General features: G+C 43.1%; 1 protein-coding gene across 2 annotated transcripts in view; it reads left to right on the top strand.

Annotated features, from left to right (window-relative positions):
• Positions 1-20,879, top strand: part of LOC110305614 (NACHT, LRR and PYD domains-containing protein 1a-like) — a 143,960-nt gene that overhangs the window by 22,793 nt on the left and 100,288 nt on the right. Inside the window, exons 3-12 of one of the 2 annotated variants that reach the window (XM_021177642.1) lie at positions 5,839-6,008; positions 6,728-6,867; positions 8,926-8,943; positions 9,054-9,061; positions 9,101-9,190; positions 11,287-11,378; positions 12,701-12,800; positions 14,221-14,444; positions 19,214-19,476; positions 19,959-20,084. In XM_021177642.1, the coding sequence (XP_021033301.1) occupies positions 5,839-6,008; positions 6,728-6,867; positions 8,926-8,943; positions 9,054-9,061; positions 9,101-9,190; positions 11,287-11,378; positions 12,701-12,800; positions 14,221-14,444; positions 19,214-19,476; positions 19,959-20,084 (1,231 nt within the window). Of the gene's footprint in view, positions 1-5,838; positions 6,009-6,727; positions 6,880-7,820; positions 7,835-8,925; positions 8,944-9,053; positions 9,062-9,100; positions 9,191-11,286; positions 11,379-12,700; positions 12,801-14,220; positions 14,445-19,213; positions 19,477-19,958; positions 20,085-20,879 lie in introns of both variants that reach the window. The other variant, XM_021177643.1, reaches the window with a different exon arrangement.

Below are 20,879 nucleotides of genomic sequence, written 5' to 3'. Positions count from 1 at the left end.
ACCAATTATATGGTCAGTTTTGGAGGAGGTACCATGAGGTGCTGAGAAGAAGGTATATCCTTTTGTTTTAGGATAAAATGTTCTGTAGATATATGTTAAATCCATTTGTTTCATAACTTCTGTTAGTTTCATTGTTTCTTTGTTTATTTTCTCTTTCCAGGATGTATCCATTGATGAGAGTGGGGTGTTAAAGTCTCCAACTATTATTGTCTGAGGTGCAATGTGTGCTTTGAGCTTTACTAAAGTTTCTTTAATGAATGTGGCTGCCCTTGCATTTGGAGCATAGTTATTCAAAATTGAGAGTTCATCTTGGTAGCTTTTACCTTTGATGAGTATGAAGTGTTCCTCCTTGTCTTTTTTGATAACTTTGGGTTGGAAGTCAATTTTATTTGATATTAGAATGGCTACTCCAGCTTGTTTCTTCAGACCATTTGCTTGAAAATTATTTTCCAGCCTTTTACTCTGAGGTAGTGTCTGTGTTTTTCTCTGAGGTGGGTTTTCCTATAATCAGTAAAAATGTTAGGTCCTGTTTGTGTAGCCAATCTGTTAGTCTACGTCTTTTTATTGGGGAATTGAGTCCATTGATATTAAGAGTTATTAAAGAAAATTGTTGCTTCCTGTTATTTTCGTTGTTAAAGTTGGGATTCTGTTCTTGCGGCTGTCTTTGTTTCAGTTTGTTGAAGGATTACTTTCTTGCTCTTTCTAGGGTGTAGTTTCCATCCTTGTGTTGGTGTTTTCCTTTTATTATCCATTGAAGGGCTGGATTCATAGAAAGATATTGTGTGAATTTGGTTTTATCATTGAATACTTTGGTTTCTCCATCTATGGTGATTGAGAGTTTTACTGAGTATAGTAGCCTGGGCTGGCATTTGTGTTCTCTTAGGGTCTGTATAACATCTGTCCAGGATATTCTGGCTTTCATAGTCACTGGTGAGAAGTCTGGTGTAATTCTAATAGGCCTGCCTTTATATTTTACTTGACCTTTTTCGCTTACTGCTTTTAATATCCCATCTTTATTAGTGCATTTGTTATTCTGATTATAATGTGTCAGGAGGGATTTCTTTTCTGGTCCAGTCTATTTGGAGTTCTGTAGGCTTCTTGTATGTTCATGGGCATCTCTTTCTTTAGATTTGGGAAGTTTTCTTCTATAATTTTGTTGAAGATATTTGCTGGCTCTTTAAGTTGAAAATCTTCATTCTCATCTACTCCTATTATCAGTAGGTTTGGTCTTCTCATTGTGTTATCCTTAGTTTTGGTCTTCGGATTGTGTCCTGGATTTCTTGGATGTTTTGAGTTAGGATCTTTTTGCATTTTGCATTTTCTTGATTGTTGTGTCTATGCTCTCCATGGAATCTTCTGCACCTGATATTCTGTCTTCCATCTCTTGTATTCTGTTGCTGATGCTCACATCTATGGTTCCTGATTTCTTTCCTGGGGTTTCTATCTCCAGAGTTGTCTCCCTTTGGGTTCTCTTTATTTTTTTTTTACTTCCATTTTTAGATCTTGGATGGTTTTATTCAATTCCATTACCTGTTTCGTTGTGTTTTCCTGTAATTCTTTAAGGGATTTTTGTGTTTCTTCTTTAAGGACTTCTACTTGTTTAGCAGTGTTTTCCTGTAATTCTTTAAGGGCTTATACCTGTTTTGCCATGTTTTCTTGTATTTCTTTAAGTGAGTTATTAATGCCCTTCTTAAAACCTGAGTCTTGCTTTTTGGTTGTTTTGGAGTATGCAGGATTCTCTGAGGTGGGAGTGCTGGGTTCTGATGATGATGAGCAGTCTTGGTTTCTGTTAGTAAGATTCTTACATTTGCCTTTTGCCATCTGGTAATCTCTGGCATTAGTTGTTATAGCTGTCTCTGACTGGAGTTTATTCCTCCTGTGATTCTGTTAACCTCTGTCAGCTCTCCTGAGAGTCCAACTCTCTCCTGAATCTCAGTGGTCAGAGCACTCTCTACGGGCCACCTCTCCTCTGGGGTGGCGGGGTGAGCACAGATATCTGGAGCTCAGATCTGCTTCCTGGCTGAAGATGATGGCCTGAAACGGGGTCTGTCCCAGAAGCTATGTTGCTTCTGCAGTCCACAAGCTTTCCTACACAGGCTGGGCTCTGAGGGACTTGGGATACAAGATGGCTCTGTCTCCTACTCTGGTGGGTAGTGCAGAGTCCCTGGCAGCCACCTCTCCTCTGTTGGGGAAGGAGAGTAGGGGTCTGGAGCTCAGATCTGCTTCCTGGCTGAAGATGATGGCCCAAAATGGGGCCTGTCCCAGAAGCTATGTTGCTTCTACAGTCTGCAGGCTTTTCTGTGCAGACTGGACTCTTAAGGATCCAGGATACAAGATCTGATTGTATTCTTAAACTGTCTTTTAGCCCTCTGAATTTTGTCATTAGTGTAGGCTTAGGTGCTGATTTCTGAATTTATCTCTATTGGATGGGACTTTTGTATTATTTTTCCCTTGGTTCTGTTTCCTCTCTGTCTTCTGACCTGAGTGGTCTAGAGTTCTGGTGACTAGGAAGGTGGCTCCTCGGAAGTTTTTGTGCCCTGTATGGCCACAGAGTTTTGTGTGATAAATTTGCCTCTGTGGTACCTAGTACCAGTGTGGCCTAGGGTCCTTGGTGTTACAGTGTCCTATGGGAAAACAGGCAGTGTTTTGGGCCAGAAAACTAGAGTCTAGGACGGAGTGCAGTTTCAGGGTGTTGGGTGTGTTTTAAGGTTTGGCAGGCAAGGGCTTGAAATGGGGTCTTACCTGGATATTTCTTGTGCCTGTGGGCTTCTTCAAATGCAGGCAGAGTAGTGGGCCTGAAAATGGAGTTCAGAAGACAGGATGAAGTTTACCCCTGTTGGGTGTGCTTTAGGGGGATTTGGCTACAAGGGCATTCGGGGGGATGGGGATGCTGGGTTTTATCTGACTGGACCTGAGGCCTGCAGGCATCTGGAAATGCAGGCAGAGTCGTCGACCAGAAAATGAAGTGCTGGGACAGAGTCAAGGCTTTGAAATCTAAATATCTGTCCCCAGTGACATACTTTCTGCCACAAAGCCTCTCCTAAGAGCACTATGACTTGAACAAACATTCAAATGTCCATGACTCAGGATGACATCTCATTCAAAACACCACATCTAGCAAGCACAAGACCCTGGATTTGATCCTCAGCATAAAGGCAAAATGTGTTATATCCTTTAATCTATTCTCTGTATACTTGACTATGGGAAAACTGAGTCACACTTTATCTGTTATATTATATTTACATTTGTTTTCTTAGTGAATCAAGGCTGTCTTTTCCTAGAACTAAATGTTTAGTACAGTATTATTCTCAATAGCCTTATGAAAATACCTACATAGAATAACACGGCCAGTTGGATCATTTTCCTATTCTTGGTCATTTTAGGTTGTTTCTAAGTATCTATGGTTATAAAAGTTAGTCTTGAAGGCTTGAGACCGAAGTTGTGAGTAGAAGTCTTGTATGGAACTTCAGAAGAATTCTGAGGATGTACAAAGCCAGAGGCCAGATAAGGAAAGTGGAACCAGGAACACCAGCCTGCTTTGAAAGCATGCTGCCCTTAGAACTCTGACAATCCCATCAGAAAGTGAAAGGCTGCAGCTGCTAGTAAGAAAATAGAGTTGAAAGAAAAACTCAAGGAGATAAACAAGAGGTCATTGCAAACAAGGAAAACAGTTCCAAAGCAGAATTGGCCAATGCCAAGGGCAAGGGGGAAAAACAGCTCAGGAAATTAAGGTATCAAAGATGGCAGGGGGAGCAATTTCTCTGAGTGTGGTTCATAATGCCACCTTATTCTTTTTAAACAATGCAGTCTGGATTTCCATGTTCATTCATTATAAATACAGACAATGCATCAAAACTGCCATTCTTTGTGGGTAGGGGGAGTGGTTGAGACAACAAGAGCACTGGCTGCTCATACAGAAGATGTGAAGCCACTCCCAACACCCACAGCAGATGGATAACACCACCTTTGACTATAGTCCCAGATGATCTTAGGCTCAACTTCTAACCTCTGCTGGCTCCTACCTCCATACAGGGCACAGAAAATCAGGCATAAAAATCATACACATAAAGTTAAAAACATAGGTAAATCTTTTTAAAAATATCATTCTTTGAAGTGTAGAATTTGATTTCCCTGATATTTCCCTGGTGTCATAAAATTGGAGGGATGAAATCCTTTTTTTTTTTTTTCAGTCAAAGTTGCCTACTTTCTTTTTTTTATTATTATTTTTTTAATTAGGTATTTATTTCAGTTAAATTTCCAATGCTATCCCAAAAGTCCCCCACACGCTCCCCCACACGCTCCCCCACCCACTCCCCCGCCCTCCCACTCCCACTTCTTGGCTCTGGTGTTCCCCTGTACTGAGGCATATAAAGATTGCAAGACCAATGGGCCTCTCTTTCCACTGATGGCCAACTAGGCCATCTTCTGATATATATGTAGCTAGAGACAAGAGTTCCGGGGGGTACTGGTTAGTTCATATTGTTGTTCCACCTATAGGGTTGCAGATCCCTTTAGCTCCTTGGGTACTTTCTCTAGCTCCTCCATTGGGGGCCCTGTGATCCATCCAATAGCTGACTGTGAGCATCCACGTCTGTGTTTGCTAGGCCCCAGCATAGTCTCACAAGAGACAGCTATCTCTGGGTCCTTTCAGCAAAATCCTGCTAGTGTATGCAATGGTGTCAGCGTTTGGAAGCTGATTATGGGATAAAGTTACCTACTTTCAATCAGTGTTTTGACAGGTGGATTTTTTTTGAGTTGCTGTTTTGTTTTGTTTGTAGTGCTAGAGATCCAGTGCTGCACCGTCCAGGCATGGAGCTGTTCCCAGACTCTGGGTGTTTGTAGCTCAGTCTAGCCTAGAATTCACCATTCCCACTCCTAGTAAATTTTGTTGCTGACATTAAAGAATGAAGGAATGCACTACCATAGTGGGCTGATCTCTCTCTCTCTCTCTCTCTCTCTCTCTCTCTCTCTCTCTCTCCCTGTGTGTGTGTGTGGGGGGGTGTATGTGTGACTGTTTGACTGTCTTTCTGTCTCTTTCTCTTTGTCTCTCCCTCTATTTCTATCTCTCTTTGTCTCTCTGTCTCTGTCCCTATTTCTATCTCTCTTTCTCTCTTTCTCTCTTTCTCTCTATCTCTATCTCTATGTCTATATGTCTGTCTCTTTCTCCTCATCTCTCTCTATGTTTCTGTCTCTCTGTCTCTGTCCCTATTTCTGTCAGTCTTTCTATCTCTGCCTGCCTCTCTGTCTCTTTTTCTCTGTGTCTCTCTCTCTGTCTGTTTCTCTGTGTGTGTGTGTGTGTGTCCACTCTCCCTTCTTTCTCCTCTTTCTGTGGCTACCTACCCTTGGAAGGATACAAGAACCATGTGAACCAACACAGCTGTAGTATAGTGTGTGATGCACCATACCAAGAGGGAGCCATTCCCCTCTCTTCCTTTGAGCTTTCCATTATGAGACTTGAGAAATCTGCTCCAAAGGAAAGCATCTGCATTCACACCGAAGAGAAGAAGCCCATTTGGATTTTCAGGTCACACTTTGTGCCAGGCCATGAGTTGAGCACCATAGATTACAAAGAAATGATGTAAGACATTTGTTCACACCTTTGGGACTGAGTCAGAAACAGACACACAAAATGAACACACATCATGCAATCCTAAAGGACATAGATGAGGAGAGAATCCAGAATTTGGAGCAAAAGAAAACGTAGAATGCTAGTGAATTCTGGGGATGGCATCCCTGTGCCTGGGGCTCGGGTAGATAGAAACCCATCTGCTATATGGGGCTGTGCACAGATCATACACATGCAATTCACATGCCTCTGCTACCTCTCTGTCCCCTCAGGTACAGATGGACCCCAATCACTGATGCCAGTTGGAAGATTCTCTTCTACAATCTTAAATTCGCCAGAAATCTGGAGGAGCTGGACCTCAGTGGGAATCCACTGAGCTACTCTGCAGTGCAATATCTCTGTAAGGCCCTGAGATACCCTGGCTGGCAACTAAAGAACTTGTGGTGAGTCTGGACTGGGTTCTCCCCTGAAACAGGGGTAGATGGAAAGATGTCTAGGGTGAGGCTTGGTATTTATCAAATATTCACTAAACTCCAGTGACCACACCTGTAACACATGCCAGACTTGTTAAGAAAAACAAATGGGACTCTGTTCTTGGGGATCATGAAAGATTGCATTCATCAAGAAATCCCACTAGCTAATGATTAAACTGGACTCATGAGGACCTCAGTGGAGCACACTTCCTGAGGACATGGATAAAGCAGAAGTGAAGAATACAAAGGCAAAGGAAAGCCTGGGGGGAGAAAGTTCCAGGTCTGAGGAGTGGCATCTCCCCATTTCCTGCTAACCTCTGCCCTCTTAAGAGGCCTTCTGTTCTGTTTCTATAGACTCTGTCTTTATTAAGATTTCACATAACAAGTGAGATCATGCCTGACTTTTTGTCTAGCGAATTTCACATCACATGGAATTTACCAGTGAGCTGCCCTAGGCCTCATGGAGTTCTGCCATTCTAATGGCAGCAGAGCATTGGTCCTGACCTGTATCCAGTGCTCCTGAAACTCAGCTGTGGGAAAGATGGAATTATCTACCTAGGCCAGAAAAAGCACAACAGGGAGCTAAGCAATGCCAGCACAGCAAGCCAGAAATCACAAATGGAGACCTGAGCTAAGTTTCCAAGGACAGTGAACCTTGGAAAAGCTGACACTGGACATCTCTCATGCCGGCTTGTTGACTGTCACCTCACATCCACATACTGCTCACTCCTGGCCTCATTGCTGAGTGACCATCCCAGCCTGACTGAGCTAGACCTGCAGCTGAATGACCTGGGTGACGATGGTGTGAGGCTGTTGTGTCTTAGGATTGTGTCTTGTTGTGTTGTGATTTAGGAATCATACGGGCAACCTCAGCATCCTGAGGTAAGCAAGCTGGGAGATTCAACTCTGGACAGAAGGAGAGGAAGGGACATTGGTGGGATTCAAGCTAACAGGGCATAAAAAAGAAAGGGGACAGATAATGCATAATCAACCTTGCTTTTGACCAACTTGCCCATGCCCTGTGAATCGGCAAATCACAGTCTTCTCTAAAACTCAGTTTCCTTGTATATTAAATGGAATGTGGTACCTGTCCCATTAATATGTAATGTATATGACATATTACATATGAAATAGCATGCAGTATGCATATGTAAAACAAAAATAATGCTAGGTAGGTAGCTGGACATGGTAGAATCACATGCATTAGCATGGCTTATAGCATAAGAGACTCCAAGGATATTGTTTCTCCAAGAGAGTGCCTCAATCATTATCCATTCATTAATTCATGTATGCATGCATTTGTATCAGGTTCTCTGTGTGCCAAACATTGGTGCAGGCCCTAGGAAAAGAATCACAAACACACATAGCTCTGTCTTCTGAGTTATGTGGAAAGAGACAGATATTGATCAACCATCAGTCTGAGACTCTGTACTGACCAACTGCTAAATGCTGTTCACTCAACAATATTATGAGAGTATAATTCTATAAGAGGCATAATCTTACTCAATGGCTCAAGAGGGATCTCTGAATCCTGGAGGAGAAATAGTTCTTGGTTCAGCAGACATGAAGCCAGCAGCTCAGGCAAGGGCAGAGTTGGGGAAGGCTCTGGAAGAGATAGTCAACCCATAAATGGTTGACTACAGAAGCCTGAGATAGTTTTCAGCACCTGCAGCTGTAAGATTCCTCCTGGCCTAGAGTTCCATGCAAACAAAGAAAGCCTCAAACCTACAGCCCTGGAGACATGTGTACTTCTCCACACAGCCCTTCATGCTGTCTCTAAGCTGTCCCCTCTCCGGTCCCTCCACCTCTCTAGCACAAGTCCACAGGCAGTTTCTAAAGGAACACTTCGAAGGGGTTGCTGGCCTGTGCCCTTCATGAGCTCAGAGAATCACAGAGGCTCTGGAGCCCTGTACCCAGAGCCTACTGGTTCTTCCAGCCAATAGGAAAATCAGACACACCTGTGCCCTGGGACTTCCCTCTACCTGGTCTTCTGCCCCAACAATCAAACCTAAAGGAGCAGCTGGGCAGTGAAGAGCCTTGCTTCCACCGCTCTCACAGCTGAAACTGGCCCGGCTGCTTGATACCTTCGTTCTCCCACCTGCTTTCAGCCATGACTGTTCCTTATACACTGAAGAGCATGTCCACAACTGGCCTCTGCTGCAGGTCTTCCTTCCAGACAATTCAGTTACATGTGAATTCTCAGCTGTCTCTCTCCATCCTCAAGACAGAACATTCTTGAACTCAAAGGCTCTGTCATCCTCCCATAAAGTAGCTTAGTGTCATTGCACAGCCTCTCAGAGGAAGAGGAGCTTTTCCCCTCCTGCTTTGTCTGTGCCTCACAGCAGGCAGAATGGGAGTGATGTATCCATGCTTAAGAACTGAGGACTCTGAAACCCAGAGAAGGCAGGCACTAGTCTAACACCATGAACAACCCTGCAACTTGAGGATCATGAGAGTGGACCAGAGGACTTTAGTAGTGGCTTTAGTGTAAGGACAAGATTTCCTTCCTTAGCACTAAAGGGATGGAGGTGGGAGGTGAGAATGGAACCAAGGCTCTTTCCTTCATGGTGAATGTCTATGAAACCTTGCATCCCACCACTATGTGTTTACTTCAAAGAGCTGCCTAGAATCACTTTGGAAATATGGACATGACCTCCAATCCACAGGGAATGCTGGTACCTACAGATATGCTCTTTGCTGACTGCCCCCTTTCTAGGACAGCCTTTTCCAATGACTGACCTGTATAGAGGGGGTTTTAAGGGCCATCCCCTCATTTCTTTTCTGGAATATTCCAAAAAAAAAAAAACTCTTCTTTTATTCACATCTCCCTGAACACTGAACAAGTCCCACTGAGACAGGCTCATAGACACATATCCTTTCTCTCAGCCTGCTGATGCTCTTTCTGTCTCTCCCCTTTGTCCTGAGTTTTGATCAAGGAAAAGGCTGAATAAGCCTCCTCACTGGATCCATCCACAGACAACAGAGCTCAGGATCCTGAACTCTGACCTCTCAAGATCCTGTGGTAGATCCCAGAAGAAACAGCCCCTTTTTGTGCTTGTAGGCTGGATCAGGCCACTCTCAGTGCCCAGGTGATTACAGAGCTCAGGACCGTGGAGGCAGAGAATCCAAAGCTGCACATCTCCAGCACATGGTAAGGGAGGAAGGGAGACAAAGATTTCCCTCTGCTCAACCCTGTTCCTATATGGCTGGTTCAAAGCTGAGAGGTGGGAAAATAGTCCTGAGGTGGGAAAGACACAGAAAGTCTGGAAGAAACCAGGAAACCACAGCAATTGAAGTAAGGAAGAGTTGAATGTAAGGAGGTTGTATGATTTTTTTTAGAAAAATGGAATCATATAATATGCCTACTTAAGCTCTTCCATCAGATAATAATTATGAAAGGGTGAGTTAGTGGAGAGTCCCCTGGAAACAGCAAGTGTGATGACAGTAGCCACCACTAAAGCCAGACAACTGGAACTATGAAAGCAGAACCCACAGAGAAATAAGACATAGAGAAACAGAGTACAAAACACACCCTGTGTATCACTGTTTAAACTCTAAAGCTCAGACAGACACATACACTAAAGGGAATGGGTATGATCCAACACACACACACACACACACACACACACACACTGCTATGGACTATGAAGCCTTGGGAAAGGAAAAGTCCATTTTCATCCCCCAGGGACTGTGCTAAAGCCTGGTTTTTGGCACATTTCAGTTCATGACTATGAATTCCATCAGCTTCTAAGTTCCTAGCTTCTTGCTGCATAGGAAATGAAAGGGTCCTCTAGACAGAGGAGGGCCATCCATTCATTGAACAAACATTCCTGCAGAAACACTATGCATCAAACACTATTTGGTCATCTTAGGACACACTCATGTTCAAGGCAGACATGGCCCAACATTTATTACCTCACTCCAGCAGAGGTAACACTTGCTCCCCCACTGTCCACATAATTGTACCCAGGGATTCTGTGAGTGCAGTGGTGGTCTGTCTGACCTCATGCAAAGCTAAGGTGAGCTATGGTGACTTCTCAAAGATGGGAAATCTGGGAAGAGCCAAGGAGTAGGAAACACCAGGCATAGAGTTTCTAAGGAAGCAGAAAGAACACCTCCTTGGAGGGAGAGGAAACCACATGTGGAAACCTTCAGCTCTGTTCACCATCACCTCAGAGATCCACAGAAATGCAGGTTCTGAGGCCCCACTCCATCTCTACTGAACCAGAATCTCAGGTAGGACAGCTTCCTTCAGTGAGATTTCTGATCTAGCAGCTATCCAGGTGACATTTGAACATGGTAATTTGCGAGTCACTGATCTAGAGGTCAATGAGCAGAAAAAGTATAGGAGGTCCTGGAGTAGACAGAAGCCAGATTAATAATAATGCCCCATGCCAAGAAATTTCTACTTCTGCGCAGAGGCAACAAGAGACATTCCATTGTCTCAGTCACGAAGTGACATCTCCTCCCATGTTTTATGGTCAGCTACTATGCAGAAAATGTGCTGGAAGGGACCACATCAGGAGCAGGAATACCCATCAGAAGATGTTGTCAGTGGCTCAGGATATTGCTCCTCCATCCCAGGACTAGGATGCAGACTTTGTGAGTGTGGAGTAGAGAACAAAAAGAAGGGGAGATTTAGAAGGTATTTTCTAGATGATTAGCATTCACAGTGAGTGATTATTAGTTTGTTTTCTGTGGCAAAAAAAAAAAATGTCTGGACACTGGGCACCAGATACAAAGAACAGAGACTACTTCTCCCAGTTCTGGATATAAGGAAGGGCAAGAGCATGGACTCTGCTTCTAGAGAAGCCCTTCTTGCTCTTCCATCTGATTTCCCAACAGAGAAAGTTGAAAGTAAGACATTAAGCTGGCTTTTTGTGTCAATCCTGTCAGGGCACAGGAATCGACCTCTGTAGTGACCATATTGACCCCTTTATGAAGGCAGACCCCTCATGATTTCATCATGTCTGACCCTTCATCCTGTGATCACTATGGCATTGTATTGGGGATTAACATTCTAATGTGTGGACACTGGGGAAACATTCATATAAAGCAAAGATGGGGTTGAGATTATCCTAGTTCTGATACATGGATGAATCATTCATACAGTTGTGACTCAGAGAAGAAGCATGGGACAGAGTTAAAATCCAGATTGGTTGGATTTTGTGTGGGGATATTGTGTAGAGAACCCTGGTCCTCTGTGGTTTTCCTGACATCTGAGGGAAAGAATATGTCTGTGCGTAGGAAGCCACATGTGATGATCCCTACTGAGAACAAGGATAAAGAAGAAGTGAGTGATAGCCCAAAGTCATTCAAGCAGCAGCGAAAACAATCAGGTATGTGAAAGGATCAGGCACAGAGCCTGTGAGTATAAGAGCATCTGTAGGAGGAAGTCATCATTTCACTTTCTGTTTTGAATTTTTTATTTTATACAAAAGTACTATATTTACATCATTTCTACCCTTCTGTCTATTCACTCCAACTCCTCCATCCACAAAGTCTCACATTCCTAACTTCTTCTTTAATATTATTGTTGTTAAATATGTGGGTATACACTTATGTATATGTATGTATGTGAAGAGTCCATTTACTGTTGGTCATGTGTACATGTTTGAGGATGGCCACTTAGGATTGGATAACCTGTGTGGTAACCCTTGCCTGGGGAAGACTGATGATACCTCTCTCCTACCAGCTGTTAAGTGCTTATAGCTCTTTATTCTGATGTAGAGCAATGTGAGATTTATCTCATTCACATTAGCATGTCAACTACTGTTGTCATTGGAAAGATCTTGTTGAGTCAGTGATATTGTTGAGGTCACATGGGTACAAATTCCCTGTCCCATACAGAAAACATTATCTGTAATAAATGTCCTGAAAGTGGTCATCATTTCTATCCTTCTGTCTCTAACATGGAATGGAATAGTACAAGCTTGCCACAGACAAGAGCCCCACCCCTTGTAAGACCTTCCACACCTAGAACCCAGAGGGAGCATTACTTCCTTCTCTCTCAGCCTTGGAGGCTACTGCTGCTCCTCTCCCAATTCTGTGGCTTGTATCAGGTTCTGTACGAGGGCTCACTGTCTCATTCTGATCTGCTATAGCCTAGAACTCACCTCTGTATCCCTGTACATCCATCTTTTGAGTCATGTTCTGTTCTCAACATACGCACTTGAGACATGCTAGGAAGAAAACTAAAACTCTAAGACTGGCTTAGGAGCAGTTATGGAAGGATGGCTGCTCAAAAAGCACAATGTAAAACACACACACACACACACCATACACACAAACTCACTCACGCTACACACACACTACACACACACACATTTGAGTGTGTGTGTGTGTAGTGTGTGTGTGTGTATGTGTGTGTGTATGTGTGTGTGTATGTGTGTGTGTGTGTGTGTGTGTGTGTGTGTGTGTGTGTGTGTAGTGTATGGATGGAGGTAGTCCAAGGACCAGTGATACAGTCTGCTGATGCACTTCCTGATAGGCCTAGGCTGGTCAACCTAGAAAAGGGTTCAGTCATCGTACATTACTGGGGAATTCAGGGTAGATGAGGCTGGACAACACAGAATGATCACTGGCTGGCCTCTTCTACAGGAGTGGTACTTAAAACTTGTACCATTAAAGAACTTTTATCAATGCTCTCTTGTCTCTCCAGGAGACAAACACATGGAATCTCTTTGGACTGACAATGACTTCTGGGGTCCTACAGGACCTGTGGCTACTGAGGTGGTTGATAGAGAGAGGAACCAGTACCGGTGAGTGAGCTCTGCTTGGCAAAGGATGGCTTTCCCCAGTCTACTTTCCATATGGGATCCACACAGATAGACCTCCCTACCAACCCAGTCTCTACTGTAACTTTCTCCTTTGCCAGTACAGAAGACAAGGCCAGGACTACAATAAGAATTTGGCACTGTTATAAAAATAGGGGTCTTCTTCAATTTTTTTTTTAAATTTAGAAAATAGGAGACAAATACTTTCCTGTCCAGTTCCTCAGATCCATCAACCACTTCCAATTTGTTTCAACCACGCTTATTCTTTCTTTGTCAACACTGTCACAGTATTGTGACAGTATAGCTCTTACAGTATTATATGGACAAGATATCATGATTTTACCCACTATAACTCCACTAGGCATCACACATAATTAAGATAGGACCCAGTCTTCCACAACCAGCACACCACTACCAGATCAACTGTGCTGACCTGCGTCCATCGTTTCACCTAAACAGTCTGTGCTCAGCTTTGCTCATTATCTAACATGTGATCTTTCTGGTGATTATTGCATTCTCTCTCCTCTTGATAACTGTTTTCCCTGTCTCTTACCTTTCCCCTACATCCATTTATGCTCTGCATTCTTGTTTTACTAACAACAGTGTATGTCAAGAACCCACTGAAGCTAAGAACTTGACTGTGTATACTGCAGCCCTGTTCTCCAAGAATTATGGTCTCATGAATAATGAATGACTAAATACACAACCATAGTGTCTTTTATACCCTGTTACCCTCCTCCAACACTGTCACAGTCACGGTCACAGCTAAAGAAATTGTCACTTTTCATTTCCTCCCACAGAAACTGGCACTTGTCAACCCAATAGTAGCCAAACAGACAGGATTGAGGAAATAACTGAAGTTCTTGGTAAACCAGTATTTCAGGGCCAATGATTTATGACTATTACCATCAGATAGACTCTCAATATTGGGAAATATACACTTTAAAAATATAAACACTAAAAACTGAAGATGTACCTGATTGTTTGAGCCATTGTCTAGTGTGTACAGGTCTTTGGTTTGTCCCCCAAACTTCACACACACATGTACACAGACACTCATGCACACACACACACACACACACACACATACACACACAACTATTTCATCACTTTCATCAACATTACAGGAAGAGCTGATAGCTCTCTACATGTGTTACATGGAGGTTTGCAATAGATCACTCAGTACTCACAGTTCTCTAAGATGGTGTTGTTATTAATCCTATGTACAGATGATGAAACACATTTGAGAGGTTAAATGACTAATCAGAGATCCACATAGACAGCAGAGGAAAAAAAGTCAGAGCCAACTGCCTGAATTCAGCTGTGTCCTGAGCTCTGCATTGGGTCTGCATACAACAGATGAGTAGAACTGGTTTGAATTGATGTCTGCCTCTCTCTCTTTCAGAGTTCAATTGCCCATGGCTGGTTGCTACCACTGTCCCAGCACAGGACTCCACTTTGTGGTGACAAGGGCAGTGACAATAGAGATTGAATTCTGTGCCTGGAGCCAATACCTGGATGAGACTTTTTTAAAGCACAGTCACATGGTGGCTGGACCACTGTTTGACATCAAGGCTGAGCAAGGAGCTGTGACTGCTGTGTACCTCCCTCATTTTGTGGCTCTACAAGGTAACCAAGGGAAGATTATGGAGGAGGGTAATGGGAGGTAATAATGGGTTGCCATCACAGTCCATATAGGAACTGAAGGATAACAGATGATAAATAAGTGGTTCAAGGTTTCTATAATGAGGCAGAGCAGTTTCCAGAGGTAGACAATGAGATGTTTTGTCATCCCTACTTGTATGATAGATCTTCTTGGAAGCACATATCTCCCAGCCTCATGACTTTATTTCTGTTTTACCAGAAGGAATCCCTAACTAGACAGTGATGTCCTCAGTAGCAATATTAACTGGTGATTATCAAGTACTCTTTACAAACTATGTGCCTCAAGGTGTACTATGTCTGCTTAGATGGAAGGGTATCCTGAGACATGAGAGCCCAGGAACCACACAGCTCTGAGAGAAAACATCCTCAGCAGAGGCATTGCAGCTCCCAGGGGAGGGTCTCCCCAGCTGACTGGAGAAGCTCAGGATCCTCAATTCTGCTCCTTCTCTTTGCTTCTTCTCTTCATCTCTTCATTGCTTCTTGTCTCCTTCCAATCAGAGTCACGCCAGGCAGAAAATCCTATGAAAGACATTTATTGGAGGGTCCAAGATCTGGGGTGAAAAATCCAGAGATAGCTACCCTCTGCTCCCAGAAGTGAACAGCAAGGAATTGGACTATGGACAGGGTTTATTTAGGACTTCTGAGGGGTGGAGCTTTTCAGTGCAGAGATTTCCAGATTGAGGATTGATGAGATTTCAAGTCCTGAGCTTGGGGAGCTCAAGGATATGTGGGGTTTCCTGTTCAGGGATTGATGAGGTTTTTGCTCAGAGATGGGTAGGATTTTGTAGGAAGGAAGCTCAGGGATTAGCAGTTTTCCTGCTCAGGAATTGGTGCTTTTATTTTCACTTCCTTTTCCCTGCACTGGACTCATTGCTTAGGGTGGGAAGTCCTTCCCGGATAAAGGCAGCTTTGGCTAAGGCACAATCACTGTGGGGCTTCTGAGGAGGTTGGAGGGCAGGTGCTATCACTGTGAACAGCTCCTGTGGAACAGATCCTGCAATGGAGCTTTACCAAGGCTGTAGATTAAGGCAGGGGAGAAGGTATAGCTACAGTGGACAGCTCCTTCTCTGAGGTATCCTGGTGACACAATTTTGACAGGAGCTGCCATTTTGGACATTTTACTGTAGCACCCATAGCCTGGGGCAGGAAGGAGGGGCCTTGCACAGATTTGAAGAGGTTTTTGCAAAGTGAACTTTGGAAACTATAAAGAATATTTGTTACTCAGGGTCAACCAACACTGTAAGTCATTACATTCTTACAGGCAGGAAGAAAATGGTGTCACCACATTATATTTGAGAACTCGAACCACAAAAGAAGAGTATTCTAAGAACAGAGAGGGCTCATAAAGTGTTCCAACCACAGAGATCTCCAAATATTCCTTCAGAAAATTGCCTAATAAATACAAGTTTCCCAATGAATGATCTCATAAAGAAAGCCAATACTACAGTCTGTGATCCCAGAACTCTGGAGGCTGAGGAAAAATAAATTAGAATTCAAGAGCATTCTCAACCACACAGCCATACTCTATCCCAAAAAGCAATAATAATAAGAAAACCAGGAATAGTACAAGTGGCTGGTGAGGTTTAATTCCTTTCCTGCTTCAAGAAGCATAACAATAGGATCACCATAGACACCATAGAATCAAACTCACAGCAAAGAAAGAAGGTGTTTGTTCATAGTATGATGCTAATGAGTAGCATGTGGTGGGGATGTAGGGGTGAAGCAACACACACATACACACTCACCCACAGATATACCCCTCACCACCTGCAGCAGTTGGGAGAACTAGCCCTAGGGTCATCATAGTGGGTGAGCTGGCTCTACCCCTGACTAGCCACAGCACTTGGGAGAGCTAGGCATGCAGATTGCCTGGGCAGCAGAGCAGTGCTGGCCCTGATAAAAGGGGAGTGGATGAGCCAGCCCTGAGTACACAGTGAGGGAGAGCTGGCCCCACCACCCATCTGCAATGAAGTAGCATGGGCCAACAGAAGAAGAAACGACCTCTGCCTTCTTTCCCCTCACCACATGAGGCAGTCCAAAAATCTGACCCCAGGGTCATAACAGTAGACCCATAAGCAGGAACTACATCAAATTAACAAGTGGCATTCATCTTCACAATTCTAACCATTGTGAACTTCATAGTCAAACACATCACTTTGAATCGTGACTATCTAATCTCTGTCTCTAAAACTTCAGTTTCATCTCATCATGAAAAATACAATCTGGTTTCAAGGGTCCCATAAGACCTTAATAATTCCAAGAGATTAAAAGTCTGCATCTGAACAGAGATGCAATGCAATTACTTGAATCATGAGCTCCTGAGAAATAAAAAAAACAAGTTACATACTTTCAACATACAATGGTACAAAATAAAACACTGACATTCCAACTTGAAAGAATCAGATCATAGCAAGGACTGCTAAGACCACAGCAAAACAAACTCCATCATCCCAATTTCTGCAGCTTTGTGTCCAGACATGGAATTCATGGTATCATTTTCTGAACTCCAAAGGACTTAGCTAGCTCCCCCTCTCCAGTTCTACACATGAAGCACACATACCCTCTCTGTTAGACCATGTCTCTACTCACTGCCTAAAACTATTTAGCAGAAAAAGTGTGGTTCTGGCTTTTCCAACATCCTAGGATTTACATTCCCTCTTAGGTGTCACTTTCAAAGTTTCATAGAATGACCTACTAGGACATCCTCAAAGGATCTTTGACTCAGACACAGTGCTTGGCCTCAGCTTCTATCTGAAGCTATGCATCCTGACTCAATGAACCCCCCTCAATATAGGATCTTTCAAACATAAAAAAAAAACCCTACATAGATGATACTGCCAAGTTCTATTGACAGCTTTGAGACTTGGCCACACCGATTATCTGTATGATGTTCTGACCATAGGGAAACATTTACTTGAGTATTTTTGGAAGAGAGGAAACCATCCATTAAGGCTTTCTGCATTTAAATAAATTTGGCTCTTCACAAGATGAAGTCTATAGAGTGAGTTTTCCCCTCAAGACACCTTTCCTATTGCCACAGCACAATACAGTTTTCCCTTCTGTGATGAGGATCTCTTTAACAACTACAGCTGATTTTAAAGAATCACTCAGAATGTTTTTTGTCCTGAAACTTCTCCAACCAAATTAGCTCCTTATATTTAAATTCATCTTCACTCACACTGAAGGCATTAACATAATGCATCTGTGTTCTTGAATAAACTGTAGCATAAACAGACTCTTTCCATTTAAATTGCCCAATAAAAATCTTTCTACTCTCAGGAACCTCATGAGCAGGCCTCCATTGGCTCTCAGCATTCTTGTCTTTCCTGCATTCACCATAACACCACCATAAGCTTTCCTCTCAGGATAGAGTATTTCTAGGCCCGAGTATCAAATTCTTCAATATTCTATCCACCAAACAGTTCCAAAGGCCTAAGAACCACTTAATCTTGCTTTTTATAGCAACAACCCAACTCCTGGTATAAACTCTTTGTCCAGGATACTTTACTGTGACTGAAAAAAAAAAAAAAGAAAAAAAAGAAAAACCTGACCAAAAAACTGAGGAGAGAATAGACGTATTTTGCCTCACAGTTCAAAGGTAAAGTCAGTTCATCACAACATGAAACTATGAAAGCATGGGAGTGTGTCACCTGGTAAACTTGCATCAACAGATAGGAAGCTGACAACAGTGAATGCCTGTTCTCATGTGACCTTCTCCATTTAACACAGTTCTGGATCCTATTCCATGGAATGATGTTAACCACCTGTGCTAGATCTTCCCAAATCAATTACCCTAATCAAGATAATCTCCTTCTATTATGCCCCCAGGCCTAGACCCAAGGTGATTCGAGATTTCATTAAATTCACATTTAAGATTAACCATTCCAGGGATTCTTATAGCTTTGTCTTCAGTGAACAAAGGTGCCCTAGGTCTCAATCATAACAACAAAACTCAGTCCTGCAGCAAAGACATTAGTGGATACTGCAAAATCCCAAAACAATGTGGTTGGTGATGGCAGCACCTTGTAAACCTGCAGGTTGTCAAGTTTCTGGCAGTAGCCTCTGAGACTGTATTTTTTATAGCATTCATGAAGGAGACCAACATGAACCTCCACTCCACTGTGAAGATTCATGCAGTAACTATCCAGGAACAAAGTCAAAGATGTCTCCCAATGAGAGGCAGCCTGCATGAGTCACCCCTGGAAGAAAGTCACATTTACCTTCCCTGTCATCATGAATTTGTGATGAAAAATAGGTGATAATTCTGCAGTATTGTCACTGGAAGTTAATTAGTAAATCTTAAATTTTAGTCAATTTTTCTCATAAATATCAAAATTAAATACAAACTAAATGGAAATAATAATAAAGGCATGTTACAGAAGAAAATTTTTACTTGGGCTTCAGTTTCATAGGATGATTTAAAGACCTTCATGGGAAGGAGCATGGCAGCAAGCAGGCAGGCATGGCAGCAGTAGCTGAGAGCTTACATTCTGATGGGAGAGGAAGAAAACTGACAGTGGTATAAGCTTTTCAAACCTCAAAGCCCACCAGTGACACAGCTCCTTCAACAAGGCAATACCTCCTAATCCTTCCCAAGCAGTTCCAACAAATAGAGCAGACCATTCTCACTCAAACCACCACAGTCATTCTAAATCCTTATGTAGTAGTTTCCCAGCCCAGCATGGATTGATGGGAATACTAAATCTACATCCCTTGAATCTCTTCTTTCACAGAGGGAATCGTGGACAGCTCCTTGTTCCATGTTGCCCACTTTCAAGAACATGGGATGGTCCTAGAAACACCAGCAAGGGTGGAACAGCATTACGCAGTACTGGAAAACCCAAGCTTCTCCCCAATGGGGGTTCTACTGAGAATGATTCCAGCTGTTGGACACTTCATCCCCATCACTTCCATCACACTGATCTACTATCACCTCTATCTCAGGGATGTCACCTTTCACCTTTACTTGGTCCCCAATGACTGCACTATTCGGAAGGTGACACAAATATGGGGTTATGGTGGGCAAACAGAAAATTTGAGTCATAGCTACTTAGCCCCTTGGAGAGATTCTGAACTAAGAGTTTGGATATGTTTCTATATGGGGAACCTGATGTGCCTATAAAATACTGTCTTCTCATTCCCTACCCCATACGCCAGAGTCTCATTCAACTGTCTTTGATGCCAATTTACAAATTCTTAAACAGCTTCTATAGCATCTTTTCACCCATCAGAAGGATGAAAATGCTCTATGCCCAACCTGTAGCAATTCCCTTCTTCGGTGTCAGTTACCCTGTTCCCAAAATGAACATGAATGGGGCCAACAATCCAAATATGAGTGTGTCAAAAGAGAAGGTAGAAGGGAGCTAAAGAGGTGTCAACCCTACCCCACAAAAGGGACTGGTCAACCACCTCACTTCATTCAGATCAGCTGTCATAGCTCAGAAATCTAGATAAATCACTGTCTGTAATGTTCCTTAGGCCATTGATGAGGAAGAAATGAAGTTTCAGTTTGTGAGAATAAACAAGCCACCCCCAGTAGACACTCTTTATATTGGTTCCCGCTATATCGTGTCTGCCACCAAGAAGGTGAAAATTATCCCAAAGGTGAGCATCCAGGTGTTTCTGATGCAAGGCTTGGGAAACCTGTTGGCTGCTTACAAGGTTTTGTAGAAAACTGAGATTGGGGAGAGAGCAATTAAGATATGGGATGAGCAAGTATACAACAAAGTTAGGTGGAAATTAATTTAAGGAACCCATCAAAAATGCAGACAAGACCTGGGGACTTGAGGAAATCGATTCAATATTGCACAGAGAAGTTTCCCACTAAACATGGAGAGATGAAGCCCAGGCTGAGAATGTGTGAGCAGGACTTTCAGGATGAGCTCTCACTCATCTGTGGCTGTTATGGTTTGAATCTGAAATGTCTCCTACAGGTGTAAATGGTTAAACAGTAAATGTTGGTCTCCACACAGTGGAAGTATTTTGCAAATTTGTGGAATCAAATCTGTGAGGCAAGGCTGTCAGAAGCAAGCTGAATGTGGCAAACCTTGGGGCTTATAGCCATGCCCTGCTCCCTCCTCAGACTGCTCATTCCTTATCCTTGGGATATAACAAGCCATGCCACAAAGTTTTCCTCTAACTTGGAGCCTAACCTTTGGTGCATTCACCACCATGAAACTAAACAACATAAACCTTTCCTTAAGCTGCATCTTGTCAGGTTTTGCCAGAATAATGAGAAATGAACTAGCATGCTGGGTCCCAGTTGGGTCCTCCACCTTCTGAGAAAAGATGCTTGTTCATAGGCTGTGGGACTATGGGTCACTGCAGTGCAAAAGACTGTCAGTGTCTAATGTGGTGTGCAAGATCAAGAGATTGTGAGGTTGTGGATAGCCTTCATTT

This window comes from Mus caroli, chromosome 11 (genome assembly GCF_900094665.2).
Source record: "Mus caroli chromosome 11, CAROLI_EIJ_v1.1, whole genome shotgun sequence".
NCBI lineage: Eukaryota > Metazoa > Chordata > Mammalia > Rodentia > Muridae > Mus > Mus caroli.
Note: the sequence above shows the minus strand (reverse complement) of the source record. Positions and strands in the feature narration are given on the sequence as shown.